We start from the raw sequence: 25,990 nt of genomic DNA, 5'->3' as shown, positions 1-25,990 counted from the left end.
AGGATGCAACAAGCCACAAGTGGGTTTAGTTCTTGATGCCCCTGAAATCAGATCTGCTTGGGATTAAAATCTCCAACTGGTTCTGAAGCTCAGTATGCACAGATAGAAGGGCAGGTCTGACTAGATGGACAGTGATGACATGAAATGCATCAAATGGATTTTTATAGAAGGAAAAGGACCTCTACTGAAAGAAGAAAAAGTATCACATATATTTTTGCACTTTCTCATTTGTTTCTCCAACTTAGCTTACCTCATCACTTTCAATATTATTTTGTTTTTGTTCTTAAATGTCCATACAGAATGACAGAAGCAACACTGGATATTTACAATAAACTTTAGTTTTGTCTATACCTTACAGAACACTAGATATTTTTGACTTCTGAATAATTTGCAAGAATATCCCCTCCCTGTTTTTCTCCCAGGTAAAAGCAAAATGTGTTTTTTTGGTCTTCTTTTCTTTCAGATTTTTTGATGAATGTAAAAAAACAGAATAAGAATTTCTGTGTCAGGACACACTTTGATTAGCTTTCACACTTTTAATTTTACCCTTAAAGAACAATTTAAAACTGAACATTTCATTTACAATGGTGATGTAAAGACCTTGGCTTAATCGGAAATATTTTAGGGTCTTATTTAGAACGAGGAGGTTGGCAAAACTAATACAAATTCACATAATGTCACTGACTCTAAATTCTTCACTAAAAATGGGCTCAGTGGAAAATATTTGCCCCAAACAAATTATGATTACTAGCTAATCAAAATTAATCATTACTGATTAGTCTGCTTTTTGATAAGACTCACAGAACAAATCAATAGTGCGCATGGATTTGGGCAAGCCTTTTGTTCTTTTGGGTGGTGTTTTGGAGATATTTCCCTTGTGTATGAAGTTCCCTATACTGAAGATGCTTTTGATGAAATACTCTGATGGGGTTTCTGTGTTTGCCCTGATATTTGATGAAAGCCAAACTTTCACCTGTAGATGACACTTAAGGCAAAAAAGATTCTCTCTTAGAGTGAGAGGTATGAATGAAAAGAGTGTTTTGCATGAAATAGACTTGTACCAGAAGTACATAAACTATTAATTCAAGAACTAGGAAGGGAATCCCCTCCTGGTTGAGTGATTAATTTCTGTTTTCCTCACTGGTCCATGTTAAATAAGCAGAAAGCCTCTCCTCTCCATAGGAGACATTACAACAATATTCAGGCAAAAACCTCTTACATTTTGGGTGTATACACCTACTGCTGATGGGCAAACGTCTTGCAGCTTCCACCACCTTCTGGTCTGTGACCTCACTCAGCTACTCCTCCCACACTGCAGGGATCTGGGGAGTCTGTTTTATCATATGTCTAGGGTAACTACAGAGTTTTGCATGATCAAAAACTACAAACTAGAGTTTTGCAACTCAAAAACTAAAATAAAATCAAGAAATGCTTGTTATTTTCTGTGTGAACAGAAGACTTCTCCAGAATCATCAGTGAAGCAGCTTTCATAGCTGAATTGTAACAATTAAGAGTAGCCACTCCAAAAGCATTCCAGCAGCCACCATCACTGCATTTCAGCTTTTTGTGATATGAATTAGAAGCAGATGATGATGTGTGACATATCTGAAAAGGTATGTAGTTAGTTTAGGATAAAACTTAAGCTTTCTTGGGTTAACCAAATAGTCTTATTACATTTTTTGGTACACTGCTGAAAACAATCAGCTTATTGTAAAGTAATACCTTGATGTATAACATGTGAGTTTTTGATTTATTTGAGACTTTATGTCTTTAATTGTACAGTTAGTCTGGTGCCCCAGGAAGAGCACAAATCTCAAGAAGAAAATAGAAGAAACATAATGGGAAAATACTAAATCTTTTTTTTTGATGCAGCAACTACTTCAGTTGCATGTATTTACGCAGTTAGTATCTGTACAGACTTACTTATATATATGTGGGTTTTCCTCTAAAACATCTCTAGGTTTAAAAATTCAAGCTGTTTGTACATGGTAAGGAAATTACAGTAAATTACAAAATGTGATCAGATAAATTAGAAGGAGAATTTTGAAGTCTGAGCCACAATCATAGTACTAAATGCTTTCAGATTATGGCAACTACCCTATAAATATCAGTGCACATAGGCAAAACACCTCTTTCTGAAAGGAAAAAAAAAAGTTTAATTTCCAAATGATTTTGAATTAAAATTCTACTCATGAATATACATTTTCAGTTTACCCTTTTACAATGAAAACTTTCTTAATTCAAATATGTTAGACTAAACCTTAGGCTGAGAGTGGAGTGTTAGTGAACAGTTAGGATCTTACTCAATAAAATGGGATATGACAGGATTTTTGAAAATTATACTTTTAAAGTTTACTTGAATTAGCCAATAGGTTGCTTTTCCAATGTGATTTCCATGAAATTTCACACTTTTTAAAAAAATGAAATAACTTAACAATGTACTTAACCAACTTTGAAAAAAAAAATCTTGCAGTTAGCCACTAGAGGGTGTAAATACCTATCCTCCTCCTCCTCCACACAGGCAAATGACAGGGAGTCTTCTAGGGCTGCCAGGCTGTGAGGCCTAATTGTTATTTGCTTGTATAAGACACGTCCAAAGAAATGAAACTCCCATGTCACAGCTGAGCAGATGGGAGTATGTGATTATTATGTAAGGAAGGGTAAGGCTTAATCTCAGATCAAATCATTATGTCAGTCTAATTAAAAATATTTTTAAAAAAATCTTTTTTTTTTTTTGTTAAAGTTTACGCTATAGTAACTGGAAATAAAAAGTATAATGGGCAAAATAAAACAGCAGCACAATAAAGTATTTAATTATGGCTTTAGTGAAGAAATTAAGTGCTATTTAAAGAAATAAACAGTGAAACATGAGAAATAATCTTTACTATACTACTGAGAAAATGCCGGAGAAACAGACTATTTTGTTTTAGCTACCTGACAGGCTTTTAATGAAATATGTAGTTTCAAATTTTGGAAATTGAGCTGTTACATGCAGTAAATATGTGCTAATATGTTACCATGATGTATTGCATATTTGGGATTACTTGGAGATACCAAAGTCACTGTAATGGTATTTTAAAGAAAGCACTGCTTACCCCAATTGACTGAGGGCAGATGGTGGCATATTATGTAGGTGTTGCTGTTGCCAGCCAGTCACAGAACCAAGATGAAGAGCACTGGCTGTATTAAACCCAGAGAGAGATGATATATCTGCACTACTCAGAGAGTATTCTAGATTTGAAAATAGAAAAGACAACAATTAAAAGAGAATTAAGGAGGAAGCAATTAAACAATAACTAACATCATAATTCTCATATGTCACTTTATAAGCCTTTCAATTTTAATTTTAATTACACCCTTCATATTAAGTTATGAAAGCTAGAAAAAGCTAGACTAAGCTAGAAAAGTAGACTCTCCTCTTCAGTCAATTCATTAATTTGGAAGTAAATAATGCACTAATAATCACTCTGTAATTTACCAGAGCTTTTTTTGCATCTGCAAAGTCCAAAACATTCTTACCCTACACATGCACCATAGCCCTGCATGGTTTTGCATAGAGCCAAAGACTTCCAAAACACCATGGTATCTCAGTTAAGGTTTCCTGTGCAGAACCCTGCATCTGAACAACGCGTGTTGCTCCTCTAGAAGCATCAGGCCTACGTATCATATGGTGCCAATGTGCAACGGGAACTGGAAAGCATCTCTGGGGCCTTCATTTTTAGTACTCTCCAGGTAACTGTATGATAGGTCCCAAACTTCCTGCACTCCAGTTTTAAACCAGAAAAACCACTTGCTCCCACTGCCCTTATAGTTTTAGGAAGACGCGTTCAAGAACTAGATGAAATTATCTGTTGTATTAAGAGGATCGAGTAGTTTGACTTAAGTCACATTTCATATAAAAGCCACTGCAGGAAAGCTATCAAGGCACTTTTCCCTTTGAACAAAACTATCATTTCTCAACTAGCTCTGACTCCAGCCAGTGACATATTCAGACCAGCTGAGAGAAGCATCGGCGCTGCAGTTTTCAGCACAGCCCAACTAATATTAGCTACTTCACTGTCACCGAGACAGACATTTGCCCGCATCTTGCTCCCTCCCCGCTCCACGTTTCCTCTTGCCCCATACTCACCAGTACCATATGTTGTAGAAATGGCTGATGGGTATCCTCCCATCCCTTGCCCTGGGAGAGTAGGAGTTGCTACGGAAACCACGGGAGTAGCCAGTGACTGAGCAGACTGCGAGTTATTTATCCTCTGATTCTTTTAAAATAAGTAAAATAAACATATTATCGACCGGGTTTTGGTGTAGTAGTTTTCTGGGTATGTTTTGCACAAGAGGAATACAAGCTGATACAGATTTCTAGAAATCAATCATTTAGCATGTGGCTTTTATGAACTCTGCCAACCCTATCATTTACAATCCTTCAAGAGATCAGTTGTCACCATAGTAACCCATTACATCAGTATCTCCTAGGTAACTGAGCTAGTAACAAGCAGGACTGCTTTTATTGCGGGCAGAAAAACAGACTGGTTGACAAACTGATGGAATATGTAAACTCTACTCCCATGGTTTTGCTTTCCATTCAAATGCAAAAAATCAACAGCAGCAACAAAACAAATAATAAAAAAAAAAACACCCCCAAACTGCAAACCCCACTCCTGGATTTTCTGCTTCACGCAGGAGCCCTGTGGCAGAGCTGAATGCTGGACTCTGACCAGCAGATGGTGCTCTCACTACTCCAGTTTTCTAACGACAGGCGCAACTTACAAGAATTGAGAGGTAGCAAAACATTTACGCATTTATCTTCAACGCAGTAGATGCTGTGCTGTACAAATTGCTCTAGAAAACTATTAATTCTGTCAGTTTCAGGCTAAAACATCTGGGCAGCCACCAAAACAACATAATAAGGCAGTGTCATCCTCAAGAGCATAAGTTTATACGCTAGCAAAGCATCTAGGACAGGAAAGCTCTGTTTTAACACGCATATGTGCAACAAGTGCATGTTTTTCCTCTGTATGTACTGCTAGATTTCAGGAGTGGTGATTGGCACTCTTGTTCATAATACAGTAATGGTAAAGTTTTCCCTTTTTGTTTTACCACAACGTCATCTACAGAGACAGAAGAATTTTTTTTCATTATTAAGACAAAACATCACTACCACTTACCAAAAGCAGATCAACATCCTCAGACTGAGAGCATAGGAAAGGAGCATTAAAAATAAGTGAGCGGAAGCATGTACCAGGATGCAGACATAGCATAGCAAAACGAAGAGCTTCACCTGATAGGAGGGGCAAATTAAATACTTTCTGAGCTTAGCTCAGAAAAAGAGCAGTTTCTAGTTGTGATCTTTGTCCTTCTGATGAGATATGTGTCTCAACTGTGATGACAATCCATCCAGTTTTCAGCACAAGTCATTGGCTTAGAATTCATTATATTTTCCACAGCCCCAGTGGCTGCAGGTTATGTTGCTATACCTGGTTTTAAAGAGATCTGACCATTCACAGACTCCCTTGGAAAGTATCAGTTTTAAGGACCTTGGAATAAATCATTTGATGGAGACAGTCTGTCACTGCCTTGGTTGACTTTGAGTATAGTCCTGTAGGAGACTATTTTATTTCTCATCCTCTCAGAAAACAGCAGTGCGTTTATGGGGGTTTAGTTTGATATTCAAAGTTAATTTATAATGCATCAACCTATAGCAGCCGACTTGGAAATTGTTTTAATAGCTTGTCTGTTACATAATGGAAAAACGTGTTTATAGCGTCACTGAAATTCACCATCAAGATCCTTTTTCTCTCAAGCCCATTTTTAATGCTAAATCATTCATGGAAGACTTACTTGCAACCACCAAACCACTTTCAGTAGGGAACTGAAATGTACTCACATGACACTCTAATGATTCCACCTTCTATCATAATACTCTGCTTAAATGTTGTTAATCCTGGCAGGCAATACACTGTTTGATGCTCTAGTTTATCCTGCTCTACCTGTTTACTGCCTCTTTATTGCCATCATTATAAAATTTTGCCTTTGGAGTTCAGGGGGACGGAATTTAAATTCATTTATTTGTAGTTAACTAGCCATTGGCTGAGCATCTCAATGGCTACATATTTAGGAAAAATACAGTGTATTAGGAAGGCACAGTCTTTATAACAAGTCCAGGAATCAGTCTTTGTAACAAGCCCAGGAAAGGATCTCCCAGCTACTAAGAAAAAAGAGTACAGAAGCTTAGACTGTGCAGGGCTCAGTTCTCATTTTGCAACTCAATAGAAAAAAAAAGGAGGAAATAAAAATGACTTCATAAAACCAACCAAACACTGTCTGCCTACATCCTCAGCACAATATAAGGCCTAAAGGCTAGACAGACCAAGCAAGGAAGAACACGGAATGTTTCCCACCAATTTTAGTGGGCTTACCAAGCCCTGAGAATCTTAAAATACCTGTGATCTGAACGACAGGAAAAAAAAAAAAAAAAGCTTTGAAAATGCATTACCACTGATGGCATTGTATTCTTGCTGCCAGGTGGGATAAGCACACGGAGATCTGGTTTACGGTTGTTCATTCCCAAATTCATCGGGGGCGGAGATTTTGCTTGCATATTCTTGTTCAAGTTGCCAGGTGAGACCAGCAGACCTGGTGAGTTGCGAGGGTTGCCATACCCATTTCCTGTTTAAAAAGGAAAACAAGGTACGAAAAAGAGAGAGAGAAGGGTTGTGAGCGCAAACATTGAAAACTTCAAATAAAAAAAATTAAAGACTTGTGCCACACAATGTCTCTACACAGGAGAAAAAAAAATCGTACCGTATTTAAAACAATTGGTTTTAAAATTCTCTCCTCCATGGCAGCAGGCATTTTAAGGATGTGCAGAAGTTTAACTCCATTTATAGCACTATGGTATATACCATAACATAATGTTATGGCATTCAGAGCAGGTAAGCTCTAACTTTTGCCTTACAAGAAAATTTCAAAAGTCAGACAATCATATGTCTTTAAAATAAAAATAACTCAAAGCTGTGCTGTGTTTTCTTGACAACTACAGAGGATTCTGACTTGCCTGACTCAGCCCTTTCCCGTCCATAATTTTGTTTTGTTTTTAAACAAAGGATGAGTACAACAAAGCTATAATTTCCAGAAAAGGCAGGAGGAGGAATAAAAAGATTCTTAAATGTTTTTGGCTCTCTTTCCCCACACTTTTTGGACTTGACTCTGTCAACAGCAAAGTCAATGGGAGCAAGAGAGCAAGAGCATGTCCTTTTTTGGAAAATGCCTCCGTACCTTTCATCTTCCTTCCTCTGCCACTTTTACAAGCTCCAGTTCAGTCAGACACGTGCTTCATGCATTTTTTTTTCCAGAAACAGATTTCCTATAGTCACTAAGCAATCCTGACAATTGTCTATCAGTACTGACAGTGATCTGCCATCCTACCAAGACCTCCTTTTTTTTCATCCAATTTCATCTCCTACCCATACAAGTCTGGGAAAAGAGGTGATCTTTTACTGCTTGCTTGAAATTCCTTCTATACAGGGTGAGAAGTGACACAGAAACTGCCTGCTCATAGTGAGGAAAGAGTATAAACACTTATACAGAAAGAGAAAAATTTCATGTGTAAGTATCAAGGAAATGAATCTTAGAAAAGACATTCTGTTCACTTTGGTTCTTTGGAACTTTGGCTCACAGCTAGCAAGCTGCGACATAACCTAAAAGTAGTGTGGGGAGAGGGGCTAGTGAGCACAGAGCAGACCTTGGAATTACAAGTCCTGGACCTGCAGGATTCCCTTTGTCGTCCCAAAGTCAGTGAAGCACTCAGTAACTCATGGTTTTCACATGTGAAACGGGGCTACAGACCTAATGCACATAAATGTATTATGGAGCCAAATTTGATGGAAGTCTAGGAGCTAGCCCTAAAAGTAACAGTAAATGAGAGTGAATCTGTTTTCTGCTTTGGATAATGAAGTGTGCCCAAGCATGACATTAAATCTGAATTTTAATTTGCAAGCACATAGACTAATTGTATGTATTAAATCAGCAAATTTATGGAGAAGAGAATTGACCAAGGGCTACTGTATTCAAAAATACCAGCTTAAGCTCTGGAAAACCCTGACCTGTGAAAACTAAGGTTGGGACACAGGGTATCATCATGTGCTTGACTTCCATAATGTTTGTGCACCTACTATTTAGCCACTGGTTTCTTCTGGCTTTTTTATTCCTATGCTTTTAATTATAATGATCTTTCGACTATTTCCAAAAAGAATTAAGATGAAAACTTAAAAACACTCGGATTGCTCAGATATTAAACAAAACTATTCTTTGCAGTTAATCTAATTATTATCTTACAGTCAGTGAGATGAAATGTGTTAATTAAAATAAAGTGTATTTTACATCTAGAAGCTGAAATAACTCAGCACAAGACAAGAAGTTTCCATTTCATTTCAGTAGGCTATTTTTTAAATGAACAATTGCCTTCCATATGGATTTGCTATATTTTAAGCTCTAATTAATTCTACGTGTTATTGCAATACAGGGGCATTTTAAATATGTACTTTTTTTTCTAGAAACTACAGTGCCTTTTAAAAGCTGAACAGTGCCTTGAAAAACTGAACACCAAAAACACTAAATACTGAAAGAACAGTTATTATGTGGTGAAGCGGTAAACAGAAGAAACTGAAGCAGAAGTTGTTTCTCTGGTGCTGGCTTCGTACAGGAGCTATTTCACCAAAAGGAAGTAAAACTGCCTTGTGAAATCTGTTGCATGACAAGCATTTTCTAAGAGTGTGAAAATGAACCTGTTTGAAGAAACAGTGTATTTTTTTCCATTTTGCAATATATGACCTAAAGAATTTAAAGACATCATGCTTTGAGGTCTTCATCTATGTTTTTAAGCTTGTGATTTTTGGAAAAAAAGAAATCTTTACAAGAAAGCTCTCCTGTTTTCCACAGGAGATTTATTTAATGCAATTTTCTATTAAGAATTGAGAGAAATAATAATGCATCCCAACCAAGTTATAGCACTCAGAAACATTAGCCAGACCTTCAGTATTATTTACGCTCTGATGTAAAATATTTTGAACAGTGACAACCTTTCCTCCATTTATATTTTTAGAACATCAAATTATTTTTAAGAACTACTGCAACCCTCCTTCCACCAATAGATTTCTGCTGTTCATGGCATATTATGCCAGCTAGCATTTTGGAGCCATATAATAACTATTCCTCCTTCCAGCCACCAAATTGTTATTCTTTTGGTATAATGTGGATTCAGGAATGCAAGACTGTGGACCTTAAACCGATGATATAGAAACCCCTCATTTGAAAATCAGGGATGAATACATGCATGTGGTTTACAGCTAAGAAGAGTCTGAATTTAAACCAGCTCTTTAAATTGTATCCTCCTTACTCAGAAAGCTGTGGCTGCTCTGGGGCAGCTCTCCCACCTTTAGATAAATCCACCAAAGAGAATGGTCTCATTTACATTCAGAGGCAAAAAAAAAAAAAGTATAAGACTTCTAATATACAGATTAAACATTTCTTCATCCTATACTTTAAAATTACACTCTGCCTGGACAATTATCAATTTAGATGTGACTCTATGAAGAAAATCGCATTCCACTATCCACTTGAAAGCGCAAAAATTATATGTCATGTATGAATGGATTTCCTGATTATAGATTATGAGAAAATGAAGACCAGATGGATTTTAGAGCAAGTTGGCTTTACATCTTTATTTGGTTAAAAGTCATTTTTTTGCTAGAATAGAACATTTTAAAACATTACAGATATAACTTGTAATGCGTAATGAAAATAAAAACAGTGGATGCACAAGTTTTAAAGGGCGTATGTCAGAATCTGTATTTAAAAGTTTTCAGAGAAAATGATTTTTCCTAGTGTTGTTTGTTAAAATGATTTAAGAGAATAAAAATATTTTACGCATAAAATAACTTGTTTCTAGACAGAACTAGTGGAGCAGCATGCGTCATGAAATGCAGTGCCAGACTTTGTATTTGGACTAATAGCACAATATAAAGACAAACGCTTTCTGAGCACAGAATGCTCTTCTTGGGCATGTTCCCATATTCTGCAATTAGGCACAAGTGCCATTGACTTTACAGGAGTTTTGTCCAAGTACAGATTGCATGATTAATCTCTATGATATCACTTATAAAACTCACACCCAGAAAAGCTATTTTTATGCACCAGTAGCTAGTCAGTTGATAAGAATTAATACAAAATACTAATCTGCTCATGGAAAGCTACTATATGAACTATGCTGCAAATTCAAATACTACTATCTTAAATATTCACTTCTGTGCTGTAAAAATGCAACAACAGCAATAGGGCGTAAGTTTAAAGAGAAGAGGAGAAACAGCAAAGTTTATTTCTCTTCTTTCATTGCCCATCAGCAGCACCTGCACCTTACACCGTTTTAGTCATTCTCATGGCAGTTGTTGCAAAATGACTGCAGTTCTTGAGATTCTCTGAAGCAGCACTGAGCTGCTCTCCTGAGCATTTAAGCCTGGAACATTTCCACATGTCAAGGTAACACAAATGAGGGAGGAGCGAATAATTTATTTACACATCCCTCAATATTCTTGAAGGGTATTATCACAAATTCAAAGTTTGAAAGTTCAAAATATTGGACAAATTTTGTATTTTGATTTCTGGAATCTACTTGATCCTTTTATCATGATAAAGAAATAGAAATTCATTGAATAAATAAAACATTTTAGTCCTAGAAAAATTAAGAGTGAGACACACACTAAATATTTCCTGTTTTTGCTCTTTTTCTTCAGTTTAATGGTTTTCTCTCACTGACCATATAGGTTGAGAATTTAGAAGATCTTCAGGAACTAAGGACGTATACTTGCCAGTAATTTTAATAAGAACTTTCAAATTCTTTAAGGAGTTTTGGTAAATACTAGTGGTCATTTCAAGCTCTTTAAACAAGCATATGCTCTTACTTGTGGAAATTATCATAATCCTTCCAAGAAGAGTATGTTCAATACGCATCCTGTACCTATGACATGATGACTGACCACTAAGCCTCTTAAGAGGGATGTTAGAATTAGAACGAGTCTACATGAATTGAGACCCAACTATATTATAATTTACCCTTGTCTTTAAAATATACAAAAAGAAAGGAAATATAATGAATGCAACGATAGAATTTTGCCACATTTATACTCAGTTTTATAGTCTTCACTTGATTCAGTCCCCCCCCCACCACCTAAAAGAATGTCAATTGTGCCTACTAGTAGCTATTAGGTGCCTTTTCTCTGACGTCATTTATATGGTTAGGTTTTACTGTTCAAGACCCAAACAAAATAGACACCAACTAATAGACAATAATGCAATAATGTCAGCAAGTTGTACTTGTGTTCGTCTAAATCGAATTTTTGAAAGAGGTAACTGAAAGTTCTTATTCACATTTTGTATGTTAGTCATTTCACAGTACATGATCTTTACTAACTGTGAACAGCAGATGAAAACCAATCTGGAAACACACTCCCCCACAGAAAGACAATGTTTACATTAAAGTACCTGTCCATTTCCACATTTCCCTGATGGACCTTCTTTACTCAATTACTGGCAGTCACCTGAGACAGACATGCTATATAAAAGCTACTGACTTTGCATGAAAGAATTCACAGGCATCTTGTGAAATATCAGCTGCCCAGACCAAAAGGACTGAAATAGAACTAAAATGCTGTGAATGTACAGACGTTTGGATGGCCAGGGGGCGAAAGAGGAGAAAACTATCCCAGCAACTCTTGGCTCCTGTTATCACTTAATGCAAATATAAAATTAGAGATTCCTGCAACAATAAAAGACTCAGCTGCTATCTGCTGCTGAGATTCCTTCTAACTTGTTTTTGTGATACTATCTAAGATACTACAACTGTTAATGGTAGTATTTTAAATGGGAAATTCTTGCTCTTTAAGTCTAGGCATGCAAAGGGTTCTGACGGCACTGCAGTTGTCCCATACTGGGAAAAAGGGCAGTACTTGGGGATCACTAAAATCATGTTAACAGAAAGCAGTTCTGGTGTATGTGAGGGCCACCTGCACTGAGAATGTACAGAAGAAAAGGATATGCTGCTGCAGCCCATTTCAGGATTATGGACTTACTGAGAACATCTCATTTTGGGAGCTGAGCAAATCTCCACTGGTCCCAATGCAGTAGAGAAAAACCGTCTTGTCAAATTGTCAAAAAAAAAATTGTATTGTCAAAAAACAGACTTCCCTAGGCTATCATTTTCCAGTTTTGCTATGTCCTTGGGCTGGCTAAAGCTTTAGGTTGAGATCTGACAGACCTTGAAAGGCTGTTCAGTGTCATATTTACTGCTCAATGTCATATTTATTCTCATTACCAGTCCTCTAAAAACCCTGTGCAGCCTCCCCACGGCCTCCCCCTGTTCAGGCTCCAGTCTCCAGTCGAGGCCAGCCTGAGCTAAGCAGCAGCCCTGCCCCAGTAGAGCTCCTGCAGGTGCCGCAGTGCTCAGGCAGCCTGTTCCAGCCACAGCAGAACTCAGGAGTCCCTCTGCCCCATCATACCTCCATTCACGTGTTGCCTTAACAACCTGTTCACATGCAGGAAGCAGTCAGCATTCCATCTAATCCTGGAGCTGGTGCCACCTGCAATGTGGAACATCCTTGGAGCTAGCTACGTGTCGAGTACTTACAGGTGCACACACTGGCTGCTGAAAAGGGGCATGTGTGCCCAGTGCTGCACTCACTAAGTCCAAGTCCCTTGAAGATAGAAAGTATTCAGGCAGAAGCTCCAGGCAAAGAATAACTCTCTGGCCTCTCAAAAACTCTGAGCACTGGTAAACACTTCTGGAAAACTAAGGCAGTACTAATGATCTAGGAGACTAGAAATCAGAGACATTTTCAAACAGATACCCACGAGTTTTTTTTTGCAGGCAGCGTGAAAGACCACAAGAACAAAATCGGGGCTGCATACCACAGACCGTTAACATGTCACGCAATCCCTTCACCACTGAATCAAGTGCATGACTAAGTATATGGCAAACTAACCTGATCACCAACACTGTGGTTTATGTTGTGCTGCTATAATAAGACACATATGTAAATGCATTTTTAATTAGTTCTTACTCTGAGCGTTCTCCCATCTTAGACTATTTTCAAAGTTCACACCTTAATAAAATAAACGTAAAGATGGTACCTGTGTATCTACAGAATTAGCCTGTGGTAGCCCGCACAAGGAACTGCAAGCAACTGTTCAAAACATTTCTTATTGCAATTCAGTTTCCCAAGCTCCAGGTAGACATTTCATTTCCAAACACCTCTGGACTCTGTCCTCCTAACCTTTGGAATAGGGGTTCAACACATTGGCAGGAACAGTGTGTCTCCAATTCACTAGGCATAGGGAGAAGGAGCAGCATCCTACCTACTGAAAGCCAACACTTTTATTCCCCTCCCTTCTGCCCAACTCAAACAGCAACAGACAATCCAAGCCCCGGTGCTGGTTTGCAGCACAGTAACTAAGCTGTAACTAATCAGAAGATAATTGCGCAATAGTTTGTTTTGTGCTTTATTAGGATTACCTTTTATAGTTTAAAAATATGGGCACTGCACCACGAGCATTGGAACAGTATTCCTGTGCATTACCAGCTCTCTGGCACTTTTTCAGGTCCATAGCGAGTGTCAGGGGCCAGAGAGCCACTTAAATGTGAAATAACTTGCCTAACCTGCCATTAGACCTACAGATGTTCCTAACAGACAGAGCGTAAAGCCTCCTACCACATTCCTTCCTGCCCATGCTTGCACAGGTTAGTGCTGCTCTCTGCACTAGGAATGCAGAACTCTTTTACACTACTCCCAGCTATCAGGAGAGGTCAACAACAAAAATCAAGGACAGTTTTCAAAAGTGCTCCTCTGAAATTTAGCCTGCATGACATCTTTTCTGAAAATCCTGCAGTAAGTGGCCCAGACCTGATCTGCACAGCATGTAGCAAATTATATCTGGACCTCATCTGTCTGAGATTTGCCCCTACCCAATACTTTTTCAGGACTTAGCTGCTCGCTTATGATTACAATTCAGTTCTTATTCCAGTAAAGCAATTAAACAGTGCACATTATGAACATGAGGTATTATCTCCTTTCATTTTGTATGTTAGTTGGAAATATACTTCATTCTAGTTCTTTCTACGCAAAAAAAATGAGTATTCTTTTCTTCTTTTATACAAGTTGTAATAGAGTCGGAAGAAAGACAAAACAAGAGGAAAGCGGAAAACAATTTTGCTTCCCCCTTCAAATTTCAGAAATAACACTAAATTGCTATTTTTGGTACATTCACAACTACAGAAAAAAAGGAGCATGTAGTTTAAAATTCAACCTCAGAAAAACTTCAAAACTAGGTATTTTAAACACAAAACATACGTCCTTGTATTTCTCCCCTGCCTATACTATCGGAAAAAGACTCACACACCAAAGATAAGTGTTTCACACATAGTTAAGTACTACTTAGAAGACAAAGAGAAGACTCAGGAAGAATCTCTTCCCTGTATCTTTTCTATCCCCAGTGCTCTGGGAGATCATTCCAGCTATTACTAAGGGAAAATCAGCTGCAAGAGATTTGATCTATGGCTTGAATACCTTAATTAGGGAATCGTCTTAGAAGTTGAAGGGCAGGGGTCAAATTTGTTCAATATTGCCAGGGGCTTCCAGCTGTAGCTGCAAGCCCAGCTTCAAGAGGTTAAAAGCATTTCTTGCTTTTCTTCCCAGAGCAAAGTCCTTGCTTGCTGCATTCCTGATCAAGGGGGTACCAACTATCTCTTTCCATAGCCAAGGCAGGCATGAGATCCAAATGTTTGCTGATCTGCAGTGCTTTTTTTTTTTTTTTCTTTTCTTCATCTTTACAGTCCTGGCAAACAGGAAGGAACGGCCCAGAGCGAAATCTCTGGGTCACTGAAGTAAAGCATACAATTCTCACAAACCTTACTGGGAAAAGGATTTTATCCAAAGAATCCAAGTTATTCTAGAAGAATACTCGCACTTGCTTGTCATAAAGGAAAAGTAGTAGTCAATCATGGCTGTCTTTAAAATCCTACTCACAAAAAGTAAGTTTGTATGACTCTCTAATTGTTCATTACACGTGAACCTAGGGCTCTCTTCCTTTCAAGGCTTTCAAGCTGTCTTTTTATAAATATAAATATTGAGACATTGCCGATAAGAGAGATGATGAGATGGAGAATAACTAAATAACTAAGTCAACACTTACACAACTGATGGAAACCTAATAAATGCCAAATTTCCACAGATTCTCACAGAGGTCTATCCACACTGAGCTTACAGGAATCTCTTTACCGATCAGAGGCCACTTGAGTTAACTAAAAATATGCACACCCAAGCTTTCTGAATGGCACACAAAGTCAATGTGGCATTTTTTGACTTTTGCATGGACAGCAGCCTCCACCCTTTCAAATCTATTCTTAAAGATCTGCTGATGTGATATTTACCTGCATGAAAAGATTCTTATTTAGCTCCCTACAAGAGATCACCTGTCTCAAGCAGAAACAGGACTTAATTTTGGAAAGACCTGTGTTGGCTGCCTACACAGACATGAATTTCAAGTACTGTTAGATAGACAATCTCCTTCATACTATATATTAGAGCTGTCAAACAAGTCCTAGTGTTGTTATTGCTTTATCACGAATCTCCCACTGGTAGATACTTTCCTTAAAGCACCAACTCCTGGATTGTCACAGGACTGGAAAAAAAAAAAAAAGTACATAATCTCCTTTTACAGAGGAAAGCTTGGAAAAGCAGCACTTAATGGCACAAAGCCTGCAGAAAAACGGAAAAGAAAATGAATCTGAGTGCTATTGTGTTGCTCCTTTCTCATGACTCTTCTTGTTTTTTTCAGCCAGCTTAATGTTCTGTGATTTCTTATTGTTTGGGTTTGGCCCTCTTGCATCACCAACTCTGTTATGAATGACTTTATGTTCTTGCTTTTGGATTGCTGAGCTTCCTTGGGCAGAAACTGTTGGTTACTGCACTTCTCTAGAGCATCTTGCTGATCTTTAGATCATAGGTCTGTGGACAACTGCACTGATCAAATACTGAGGGAAGGCCAAGGCTTGTTATGCTCTCTCTGGGAGTCCAGTCCTAACAGGTTGCCCATAAATGTCGCTTTAGGAATCATTACTCTAGGCACATTCGTTTATTTAACATATTCCACACCTGCTGCCTCAGAATTAACTTCTCTTGACTTGCCAAGCACGATTGCAGGGTACAACAGAGAGTATGTAATCTTTTATGTTTCTGCTGTTTACTATTTGTTTATATTTGGAGGTGCAAAAGAGGCTAATAGAGCTAGGTGCCTTTCATGTGCTTGCTTACTTTTTTAAGTAAGGACATACTCACAGGCATTTTTGGACAGATTGCTTCCTTTTAGTAAATTCTTCTTTTCTGAGAAGATACCACCTGGAATGCCTCTACCTTATATATTAAAAAATGACTATTACACGTATATCTGTTGGCTTGAAATACAAAAAGAACCTGTAACACCTTCACCCACTGCCAGCACATAACCATGAAAAGAAAAAATAGCAGTAAAGTGCTGGCAAATTGTAATATTGGCTGAGAGATCCAGAACCCAAGCTTTGAGAAGATGAGAAGACCACTGCTAAGTTGTGCTTTACTTCCAAAAGGAAATGACTAGCTGCTGATCCAGAGGTAAATATGGGATTCAGCTATTAAAAAAAAAAAAAAAGGGGATCAATTTTTCAAAAGGAACTCCTGATCTTTTCAATATCTAGTAACTTTAGAGAGCAGCTTTAAGGATGCTTTATTTAAAGAGAACACACCCTTAGCTCCTTTGACAGCATTTTTAGAGCCCCAAGTTTTGAATAACTTGCTCTTTTAGCTTAATACTAATGTCAAGGAGGAGCCAGTGCAGAAACTAGCTCCAGATAAATTACAGAAAAAAAAAATAAGGCAAAACCAGTATTTTTAACATACTCTTCCTAGATTTAAACTTAAGAATGAATTTTTCTATTTTATAATTTATAATAAAAATTTCACAAAATTCTGTTGATCTAGATGGGCTTATTCCATTCAAAACAAAACTTAATTCATAAATAAAAAAGGTCATAATCTGAAAACCACAGAGAAACAAAATGAAGGTTATAACTCAACTGGTGGTTTTCAAAGTCTATTAAAGATTTCCTCAAAACAATTGCATTTTAATTTTTAAACTACTGATATATTTTTAAAGTCTCAATCTTTCATCAGGCTTACAACATAAGTATTGAACTACCATACAAAACAAACAGAGTTTGGATCATTTATACAACTGAAACTTCCATTTCATAAACATTACTTGTTTCTGATCAGGTTAGTACTGACTTAACTGTTTTTGTTTAAGAATAAATAGGCACGTTAAAAATTAAGACAACTTCACACCCTTTCTTATATTAATTAGAGTTAGGTTATAAGTCACTTAATTTTCATGTTAGTTATGAGGCAAGCTGAAATTAGTAACTCTAAGTGGTTTTAGAGTGTACCAATTTGAGGCCAAGTATTTCTTGTCTCTAATTAAAAATCTCTGATTTGAGAGAATGGTGCCAAAGACATTGTGGTATTTGTAATTTGGCAACTACACTAAATGGTAAATTCACTCCAGTCTTGTTGGACTTTGCTATTATCACATGTTATAAACTGTCCAATCAGTATCTGTCTAAGAACAAATTTACTTTAACAAACCTGAGATAACCTTGGTTTAAGTTAAAAATACCGCTGCTGGTATTTAGCTGTGTACAATAATAAAGCCGTCAGCTTTCTTAAGTTCTATTTATGCCTTGGGCTAACTCCTAAGGTAAATTGCAGAAAATGTCAGGGTTATTACTGGGAATAATCCAAACTAACAAATTAACACAGTTTTCAAAACTTAGAGGCTTAACAAACCTAAGTATCTTTTTCCCTTTCCTACACTGAAGTTATAAGGTAATCTGTTGAAGAAATGCAGAAACTGAGGCTTGGCGTCAGCAATCAAAAGTAGTTCTATTTTGTTGTGACAGAAATGAAACTCTTTAGATTTTTCTTCTTTGGAGTGTGTTATTTTGAATATATGCTATTTTTGGACGCTGCAGAGAAATGCAAATTCATAATGTTCTAATTTGGCAAGAAATATGAACCCCAACAGATTAAACCACATGATCATGCTACCAGCTTCTAAGTTGCCAGTTAGAAAAAAAACACAGAGGTCTCTGTTTCTTATGTAGAATGATGAACAAAGAAAACTTTTTATTTGTTTATTTGTCTGCACCCTGGAGAGCAAAGACTGTCCAAAATAGTGGCATTGTGGAATGATGCAACTAAGACAGAAGATTCAACCTCATAGTGACCTTTCATCTTCCTTCAGCCCTGTATCAAATTCTTGCTATATCAAATTCTTGCTACTGCTTTGCATTTAAGACATTTAGAAAACACATCTTTAATGGTGTTTAAAGCTCTTATTGCCAGATAAAGAACAAAGACTATTCATACAATTAAATATTTATTCCTAGCAATGCCCCACATACATATGCTTGTCAAATCAATTGCCTGCTACAAAGTTACATTGCTTAATGTATAATATTGCACACAGGAAATACAAATTCTTTATTTGCAAGCAAGTTATCAAGCTGTCCTTCTTATCATGTGCTTATAAATGCTTTTAATATAGTCTCAAGAAAAAAGTTACATTTTAAAAGTTATATTTTAAACTTCTAACCTAGCATATTGATATGTATTTTTTATTAAGCACAAGGAATTAAGCCAAATGCATGTGCAGAAGAGCTTTTATTTTACCATGTGCCCCTTCTAAGAGCAAATATTGTCTTCTTTACTAATTGCTTTTCAATTTAAAGAACGGGGGAAGCAGGAACCCGACAGTGCTATTTCCTAGCAAGGCAGTAGAGGGAGCCCCTTCACAGGGCAATGATCTTCTTACCCGAGTTCTCCATTGCTATACTTGGAGTTTCGACTATACACGCAATTAAAAAAACAAAAAAAAAAATCCCAAAAAACCAACCAACCAAACAAAAAAAAGATGAAATGCAAACATCACCAAAATTCATCTTTCTTTAGCTGTATTGCAGGGACTAACAAAAGACGATTAACAAAACTAATCTTCTATCTTTATTTTTTTTCCAGAATAAAGGAGACCGGCAGCTACATTCCTGCAGTCTGCTTACCCTACCCCTAAGTTAACACATAACAACCTCTCGCAGCTTCAGCACGAGGTTAGAGTGCCTTTTTGATACAATGTGGTGCAGCCTCAATTTTGCTAAAGATGCAGCTCACAAACATCTGTGACTCATCTATGCGTGAAGATAAAAGGGGAGGGGGACGCTAAAGGAGGCTGCAAAGAGCCAAGAAAGAAAAGATCATTACACCCAGGATTTCTTTGTAAGTCATTTCATGCTACAGTGTCAAAATCAGCATATGTCTCAACTCTGGTTTATCATGCACAAAATGGATCTTTCAACTATTTTCTGTATCGCTCTTTCCCAGAGCACTTAATCCAGTAAAACTGGGTGTGCTCCACGTTTCACTACTTGTTTTCTTCCAACATATGTGTTTACTTCTCAAACTGAAACAGTAATCTTGCCATTGTCTTTTGTAATCCGTATTTGTTATAATGTAATATTGTTGACATTGCTAACAAACCACTGCGTTTACTGAGCAAAGGGGACCAATTCGGCAACACTGCTTCTGTAGCACAGGCCTTAGCAAGTACAGTTCTCATTAGCTCTAAGGGAATAAGCCTAAAGAGGCTAAACTTTTGCTCTGCCTGGATAGTTTGAAAATCCTTCTCCACTGAGTCCCAAAGCACTTAAGTAAATGATTAAAACTAAGCTTAGGTTAATTACTGATTATTTAGGTAAACACTACCAGATTTTGATGACTATCAGTGGGCTTAAGCCTGAAATGAAATCTGTGCTCAGTAACTGAAAGTCTTAACGGGTAACTCAATGTTGCCGTCTTTACTGAAGCTTGAATTCATAAAATAAACCCCTGATTCCACTAAGGTCAATGGAATAACTCCCTTTGACTTCAAAGGATCAGGATTTCAGCCACTGACCTCAGTAGGGTTTCAATTGAACAGGGCTCTGTACAGGAACCAAAAGTTTTTATGGACAAGCTAATGTGAAGGAAACCAGGCATTTATATACACAGGATTTGGTGAAGCACAAGATTTGCAACAGTGCCAAAACCCAGTCTCTTACTACCTCACATGAAGCACTGATAACAGCCCCTTCCCTCCCACGAGCTGGGGGAACCTTAGTCCCCAGCCAATACTGAGCTCTTTTGACAGCCTGACACCAACACAGAGTTTAGGCCTCGGCATCTGGAGAAGGGCTGCTGTTCACCACGAACGCTGAACAGAAAGTTGCTGCTCTTTACCTGCACTGGTGCCTGCACCGGTTGTGAGGTCCCCACTCATCAGGCCACCTAAGGGATTGACATGAAATACTGTAAGTGAGCACAACAAAGCGTAACAGGCAAACACTCCAAACAGTCCCAACATTTTCCCAACTTTCAAATGGTCTCATCCAAGTGCTACTATTGTCTTCCTTCTGACTCCTACAGGAATCAGATTAAGTCACAGCAATTGTAATACTTGATGTTACACATACAAAGTATTTGGCTTTCAAGGACAAACTAAAAATGAGGTCCCCAATTTTTTATTATCTTATTTTCATACTTCCACAGCACATAAACTACAAAATATATATTAAAATTGTGTTTTGCACAGCAGCATCTGAAAACTGTAATTGTTTCAGTATTAGCCTGAAATGGAAGTCCTCCACAGAGGACTGGGAGGATGAGAACCTAACTGTAACACATATTTGCATAACTTTTCATTTTAATTTTCTCAGTCTTTCATAGACATTCATTCCAAGTATTTTTAACGTCTCTCTCTGTGCTCACAGATCTCAGAGGGTTCTCTGAACCCTGTACACTTAAGGATGTTGATACTGCTTCAGGCAGACAGATTCAATGAACCTAATCCCGACTTATCCTGCTCAGAGGTGACCCCTCATCAGGAGCAGCACAGGACACAACCTCTTGCTATACCAGGCTCCCAAGCACTGAGCTCAGCGCTCAGCTACTGTAGACCATGGCGGAACTTGTGAATGCAACAATAATTCCTTGAAATAACAACTTCTGCATTTAGCCTCTAGATTGCTGCTTAAAGTAACTAGTGGTCTATTTTACCTGCTTTAACTTGTTTACTTTGGACACATATTCTCTCCTCCCCACTTAAGTTTTACAGTGCAGTGAGTTCTTGCATGTATTAAGCAGACAAGCTGCCTTTATGAAACAGCAAATTGTCTGCCCTTTTATCCTTTATTGATTTCCTTTTATCTTAGTCAATACTTGGCTTTTTCTAGGACTTTTTTTTTTTATTTTCTAAATTGGAAATAGAAACGTCTTTGGCTCTTCCTTCGATTTTTCGACACAGCAATTTTGGATAAACTGTTGTGACTAGTAAAAACAGAGCTCTTTTTCTTTTTTATTCCCCTTCAGAGTTTAAAGTTACTAACCCATACAAGCAGACATTTAAAAGGCTGAGAGTGAGCAGCACGTACCTGTGTTACCTGCACTCGGAGGCCGATGTGTCACGCCAGGAGACATGCTATTTCTTTGCAAAGAAGGATGGGCCAGTGGCAAAAGGTTGGGGTTCCCCAGTGAGCTGACTGGGTTACTGTACACCAAACTGTTGTGGCTGGACACTGGGATAGAAACTGGCATCTCGAAGTTTGGTGGTGGAACAGCCTGTACAGGCAAAAAAGGGAAACAAAGACAAGAATAGTACAGAAGCACAACAGTCTTCAAGTACAGTTACTCTATATTTAGTTCCAATATGCTGTAGTTGGTGGTTAAAATATTTAAGCTCCCCCTCTACTAAGGGGTCAAGAGAAGAGTTTTAAACAGAGTTAACCAGGCTTTTAAATAACATTTTTGAAATCATGATGCCATCTTCCTCCACTGCAGTTTGCACATTTATTTCATAAAAACTATAAAGATTTTCTTCCTTTTTCTTTTTGTTTAAAACAAAACCACGCTTCGTGAAGGCTTCGTTTTCTCTTTCATTCAGTGAAGCCGTAATTGTTCACTTGTGATATCTTAATCTAGTGTCACAGATGACTGCAAGATCAAAGGTGCATGATCATGATGACTTCACTGCATGGAGAAAAATTCGAAGGGGTGGAATGCAAAAGGAATAATTAATTTCAGCATACGTTGCTTTAGCAACCAGAATGATCCCAAATCATGTTAAACGCATCAACACAGTAAATGACTTTTTAAAGTTTCTAGCTTAGCTTTGGAAGGGCTTAAAAGAAAGTTAGTCCTACTCATCGACATATAACAAAGATAAGAACTTTCTATATATGACTCTCTGCTGGTTCTTGGTTTTGGAAGGGGGCTCTCTTTAATGCTTTTTCAAGATACTGTTATCATCAGTCAAAAGAAGCATCTAATAGAGCCTTTCCTTTGCGAGAAGCCCTTTCAATAAGCAGTTTTGCAAGCTTGACCATTATGCCACTTGACTCTAGGTCTGACAGGGAGCGTGAGGAGATTCAGTCCCTGATTACAGAAACCACAATACAATATTCCCAACTCAAGTCTGTTGGTTTGTTGGATGAGGTTTTTGGGGGCAAGGCTTGTCTGAATTTCATTAAAATCCATAGTTCTTGCATCATTCAAATACATGAGAATTTCATATTTAATTTACTTGTATTTTTAATAATCAGCTTCCCGCTCTTGTGAAAGGCTAGAAAAGCTTTTCAGTTACCTGACAGTATTTTAAGTGTTCAAAAATCCAAATGCAAACCAAATACCCTTTAATTTAGTACTTAAATTTTTAAGCACTTTAAAGCTCTTAACTCTCTTTTTTTTAGAAAAAAAAATCTTTAAACCAGCCTTGTGGTGACATCTTCAGAGGGAGGAACTCACAGATTTCAATTTTATTGTTAACAGATGATTGTATGATAGGTCTCCCAGGAGCCAGAGGGAGTGTGCTGAGAACTGGACGCATCATCTGCTGTGTCAGGCCGCAGAGGCTGCCTGACCTTGTGCCACCCACATGCATCTTCTCTGACTAGTCACATCTGTTGGCTGTGCCCTACATATTACAGCACAGGCTATCAAATTATGGTTATCCCTGAAGTTTTTTTGTCCTAACCCTCTTTCCAGGGACAGACATAATTCAGCTCTAAATATACGGGAATCATTTTGCTTAACCACTGAAACATAGCAAACAAATAATAAGGCACAGCAAGATTCAGCGCACCCTGTGAAGAGTAGCCTATGTGAATGCCTCAGGATTTTTTCAAGGTGTTAATTTTACTCTATAACTCACTCCATGGCTTGGTTTTCTGAGAAAAACATGCATCTCCACGCTAGTATGATGGCGGAGATCAGCTAACACACTCAAGCTAACCGACCTCAGTGTAAACACCTACAAACTGCTGACAGAGCTTCTTGGGCAGGACTCCATCTCTGGAGCTCTTGTCCTTTTAGCAAAGATGCTAACTGGCTAATTTCTGTTAGAAGAGCTGGTTTAAGAAGGGTTGGGTGGGGGAGAGGTACTCTGGAAATGCTCAGTAAGAGGCAAAACTGCACGCATTCTTATCATCCATGTTGAGATCCTGAAGCATCATCTAAGGTTTGCGTTTCAGAAATCAGGAATAAAAGAGAACAAATGACTATATAGTGACAAAAAAAAATTCTTAACAGTGAGAGTGACAGAGCACTGGAACAGGCTGCCCAAAGAGGTTATGGAGTCTCCTTCTCTGGAGATCTTCAAAACCTGCTTGGACGCAGTCCTGTGCCACGTGCTCCAGGTCTCTGTTGGAGCAGGGGGGTTGGACTAGATGACCTCTAGAGGTCCCTTCCAACCTTAAGTATTCTATGGTTCTAAAAGTAACTGCTGAACTATGCTTCTGTCCCAGCTCTTCTTCACTTCTTACAGGCACAACACTTTTGCAAGCAAACATTTTGACAGTTAAGGACTAGTTTTCTGGCTGCACGTGTGGCTTGTCTTTCAAAGAATTCACCATGCGCACAGGAGGAGGTCCCATGCATGTCATGACTGAAGGCTAAAATCCTTGGAAATAAGCACATGTAGCGTAATTTGAAATGTTTATCACTCTGTAAGCATGCTTTGAAGCAAGCCATTTTCTTCACTGCCCACAAAAGTATTTAGCAGTTTCCTACACTCTGTGTAAGGTAGGGGATGTACTTTGGCCCTCAGTGTACAGGCTGGTTCTGAAGTTCAGAGCCAGCTGCTGTTGATGGTCGCTGTCTTTTGAAAAAGCTTTAGCCAAAGGATTCACATGACAAATGCCTAAGCTTAGCTCCACATCCTGCCTGGGGCCATGAATAAGCTCTCATGTTCCTATGCTACTGCACAGAAAAGCCCCGGTTTTGGTTACTCTTATCACTCTTTAGTGGAGACTGATCATCACTGCAGATACAACTTCAGTTTCTTTTGTCATTCTGCACAGTAATTTTAAAGCTAGTTAAAAGCTTATCATCTTTTTTTTTTTTTTTTTTTTTTTGCACATCTAATGGCATCCTCTGCATCCCCTTGCCTGTAGTCTGGCAAGCCTATACTTAGACTAGTTTACATAGTATTTTACAGGAAATTTTATCAGAGAACAAAATAAAATCACTTTTACTCTCTGCTTTTCAGTGCAGTACATATGATTCTCTGGAACACAGTAGTTTTTGTTTCTTCACAGAAACATCAAAGATTTCATTAACACTTTTGTATGCAGTAAGGTCCAGAGGAGAAGGTTGTTTGAATAATTACCGAAGTTAAAACAGTGCCTGTCTACAGTTTTGCTTCTGGTAAACCAAAATTTCTGCTACTGTCTTTGATGTTCTTTATGACGAACTGTAACCTCCTAGAGATCCCCTGTCCATTCTTGGTGGTAAGTCATGTGGCAGTTCTAGCCCAACTAGGCCTGATGAACATTAAAGCTTATGATGCACTTGTGTAATTGGTACTAGTAAGTTAAACATGGCCAGGAACTGAGGCCATCTGAGGCCACAAGGCAGTTCATACTAGTAAACTTCTCTAACACACACACACAAAGACAAAAAAAAAAAAAAAAAAAAAAAAAAAAAAAAAAAAGAGAGAGAGAGAGAGAGAGAGAAAGGCGGGGGGGGGGAAAGCACAGCTGTGTATAAACTGACTACTAGGAATTGTTCCTGGCTTAACTAGCAAACATCACTCAGGAACTGCTTAAGAAAATGCAATTTGGCTCATGCCAAAAGTGTGCCACAGCCTGCTCACACTATCAACTGCAGAAATGAAGGCCTTCGAGTGCCTCAATCTGCTTTGTCATTCTATAATTTGTGACCCTAGTTGTAGCTTTAACAGGGACGCAACTAGCAAAACTGCCAAATGCAACAGACTGCCCATTTAAAGGAAATGTCCAGTGTACACAACATTAGATGTGAATACTACAAGTTGTAGAATGCTGTGGGAAGCAAAACGTTGGGGATTCAAAACCCTCTAAAACAAAGGCACCAAACTTTGTGCCAAGTACTTTTTTTTTTGCCTCCCATATTCAGCCAGGCCTTCATCTATTTGCAGACAGAAATACTTAGAGCTGCCTTCCAGTGAACTATTTCTGTCTCTTCTGCTTTCATCACTCTTATGAAAATCACAAATAAATGTGTAATTATTATCAGATGTTCTAGAACAATATAAATACTTACCCCTAGAAAATTATCTGAGGAAACATTATTGGCTTCATCTGTTAAGAGGAAAAGCCAATTTTATTTTCATTTGGCAGCATTCATTTGCTCTCTTACAAGTCCAGGCACTGCATTGTTTTATACATTTTTGTAAGTAGTGATTTAATGGGTGACATGTGACTTTTTGCTCAGTTTTGCTTTCTTTCCCCCAACTTTTTTGGCTACTTTTTTTGACCATCACAAGAAAATAAGTATAGTTTCCTAAACCT

The 25,990-nt window shown here is 37.9% G+C and overlaps 1 protein-coding gene across 9 annotated transcripts in view; it reads right to left on the bottom strand.

Moving 5' to 3' along the window:
• The window catches only part of LOC104577015 (myocyte-specific enhancer factor 2C), a 116,749-nt gene that overhangs the window by 4,925 nt on the left and 85,834 nt on the right, over positions 1-25,990 (bottom strand). For 5 of the 9 annotated variants that reach the window (XM_088519740.1, XM_088519744.1, XM_010224439.2 and 2 more), the window contains 6 exons: positions 21,599-21,785; positions 20,409-20,456; positions 6,494-6,666; positions 5,166-5,189; positions 4,130-4,259; positions 3,096-3,231 (listed from right to left, as the gene is read on the bottom strand). In XM_088519740.1, the coding sequence (XP_088375866.1) occupies positions 3,096-3,231; positions 4,130-4,259; positions 5,166-5,189; positions 6,494-6,666; positions 20,409-20,456; positions 21,599-21,785 (698 nt within the window). The remainder of the gene's footprint in view (positions 1-3,095; positions 3,232-4,129; positions 4,260-5,165; positions 5,190-6,493; positions 6,667-20,408; positions 20,457-21,598; positions 21,786-25,990) is intronic. The other 4 variants (XM_088519743.1, XM_088519741.1, XM_010224441.2 and 1 more) reach the window with 1 other exon arrangement.

This window comes from Tinamus guttatus, unplaced genomic scaffold (assembly GCF_059628265.1).
Source record: "Tinamus guttatus ecotype Peru unplaced genomic scaffold, ASM5962826v1 Tinamus_guttatus_pri_ptg000069l, whole genome shotgun sequence".
In the NCBI taxonomy this organism is placed as follows: Eukaryota; Metazoa; Chordata; class Aves; order Tinamiformes; family Tinamidae; genus Tinamus; species Tinamus guttatus.
Note: the sequence above shows the minus strand (reverse complement) of the source record. Positions and strands in the feature narration are given on the sequence as shown.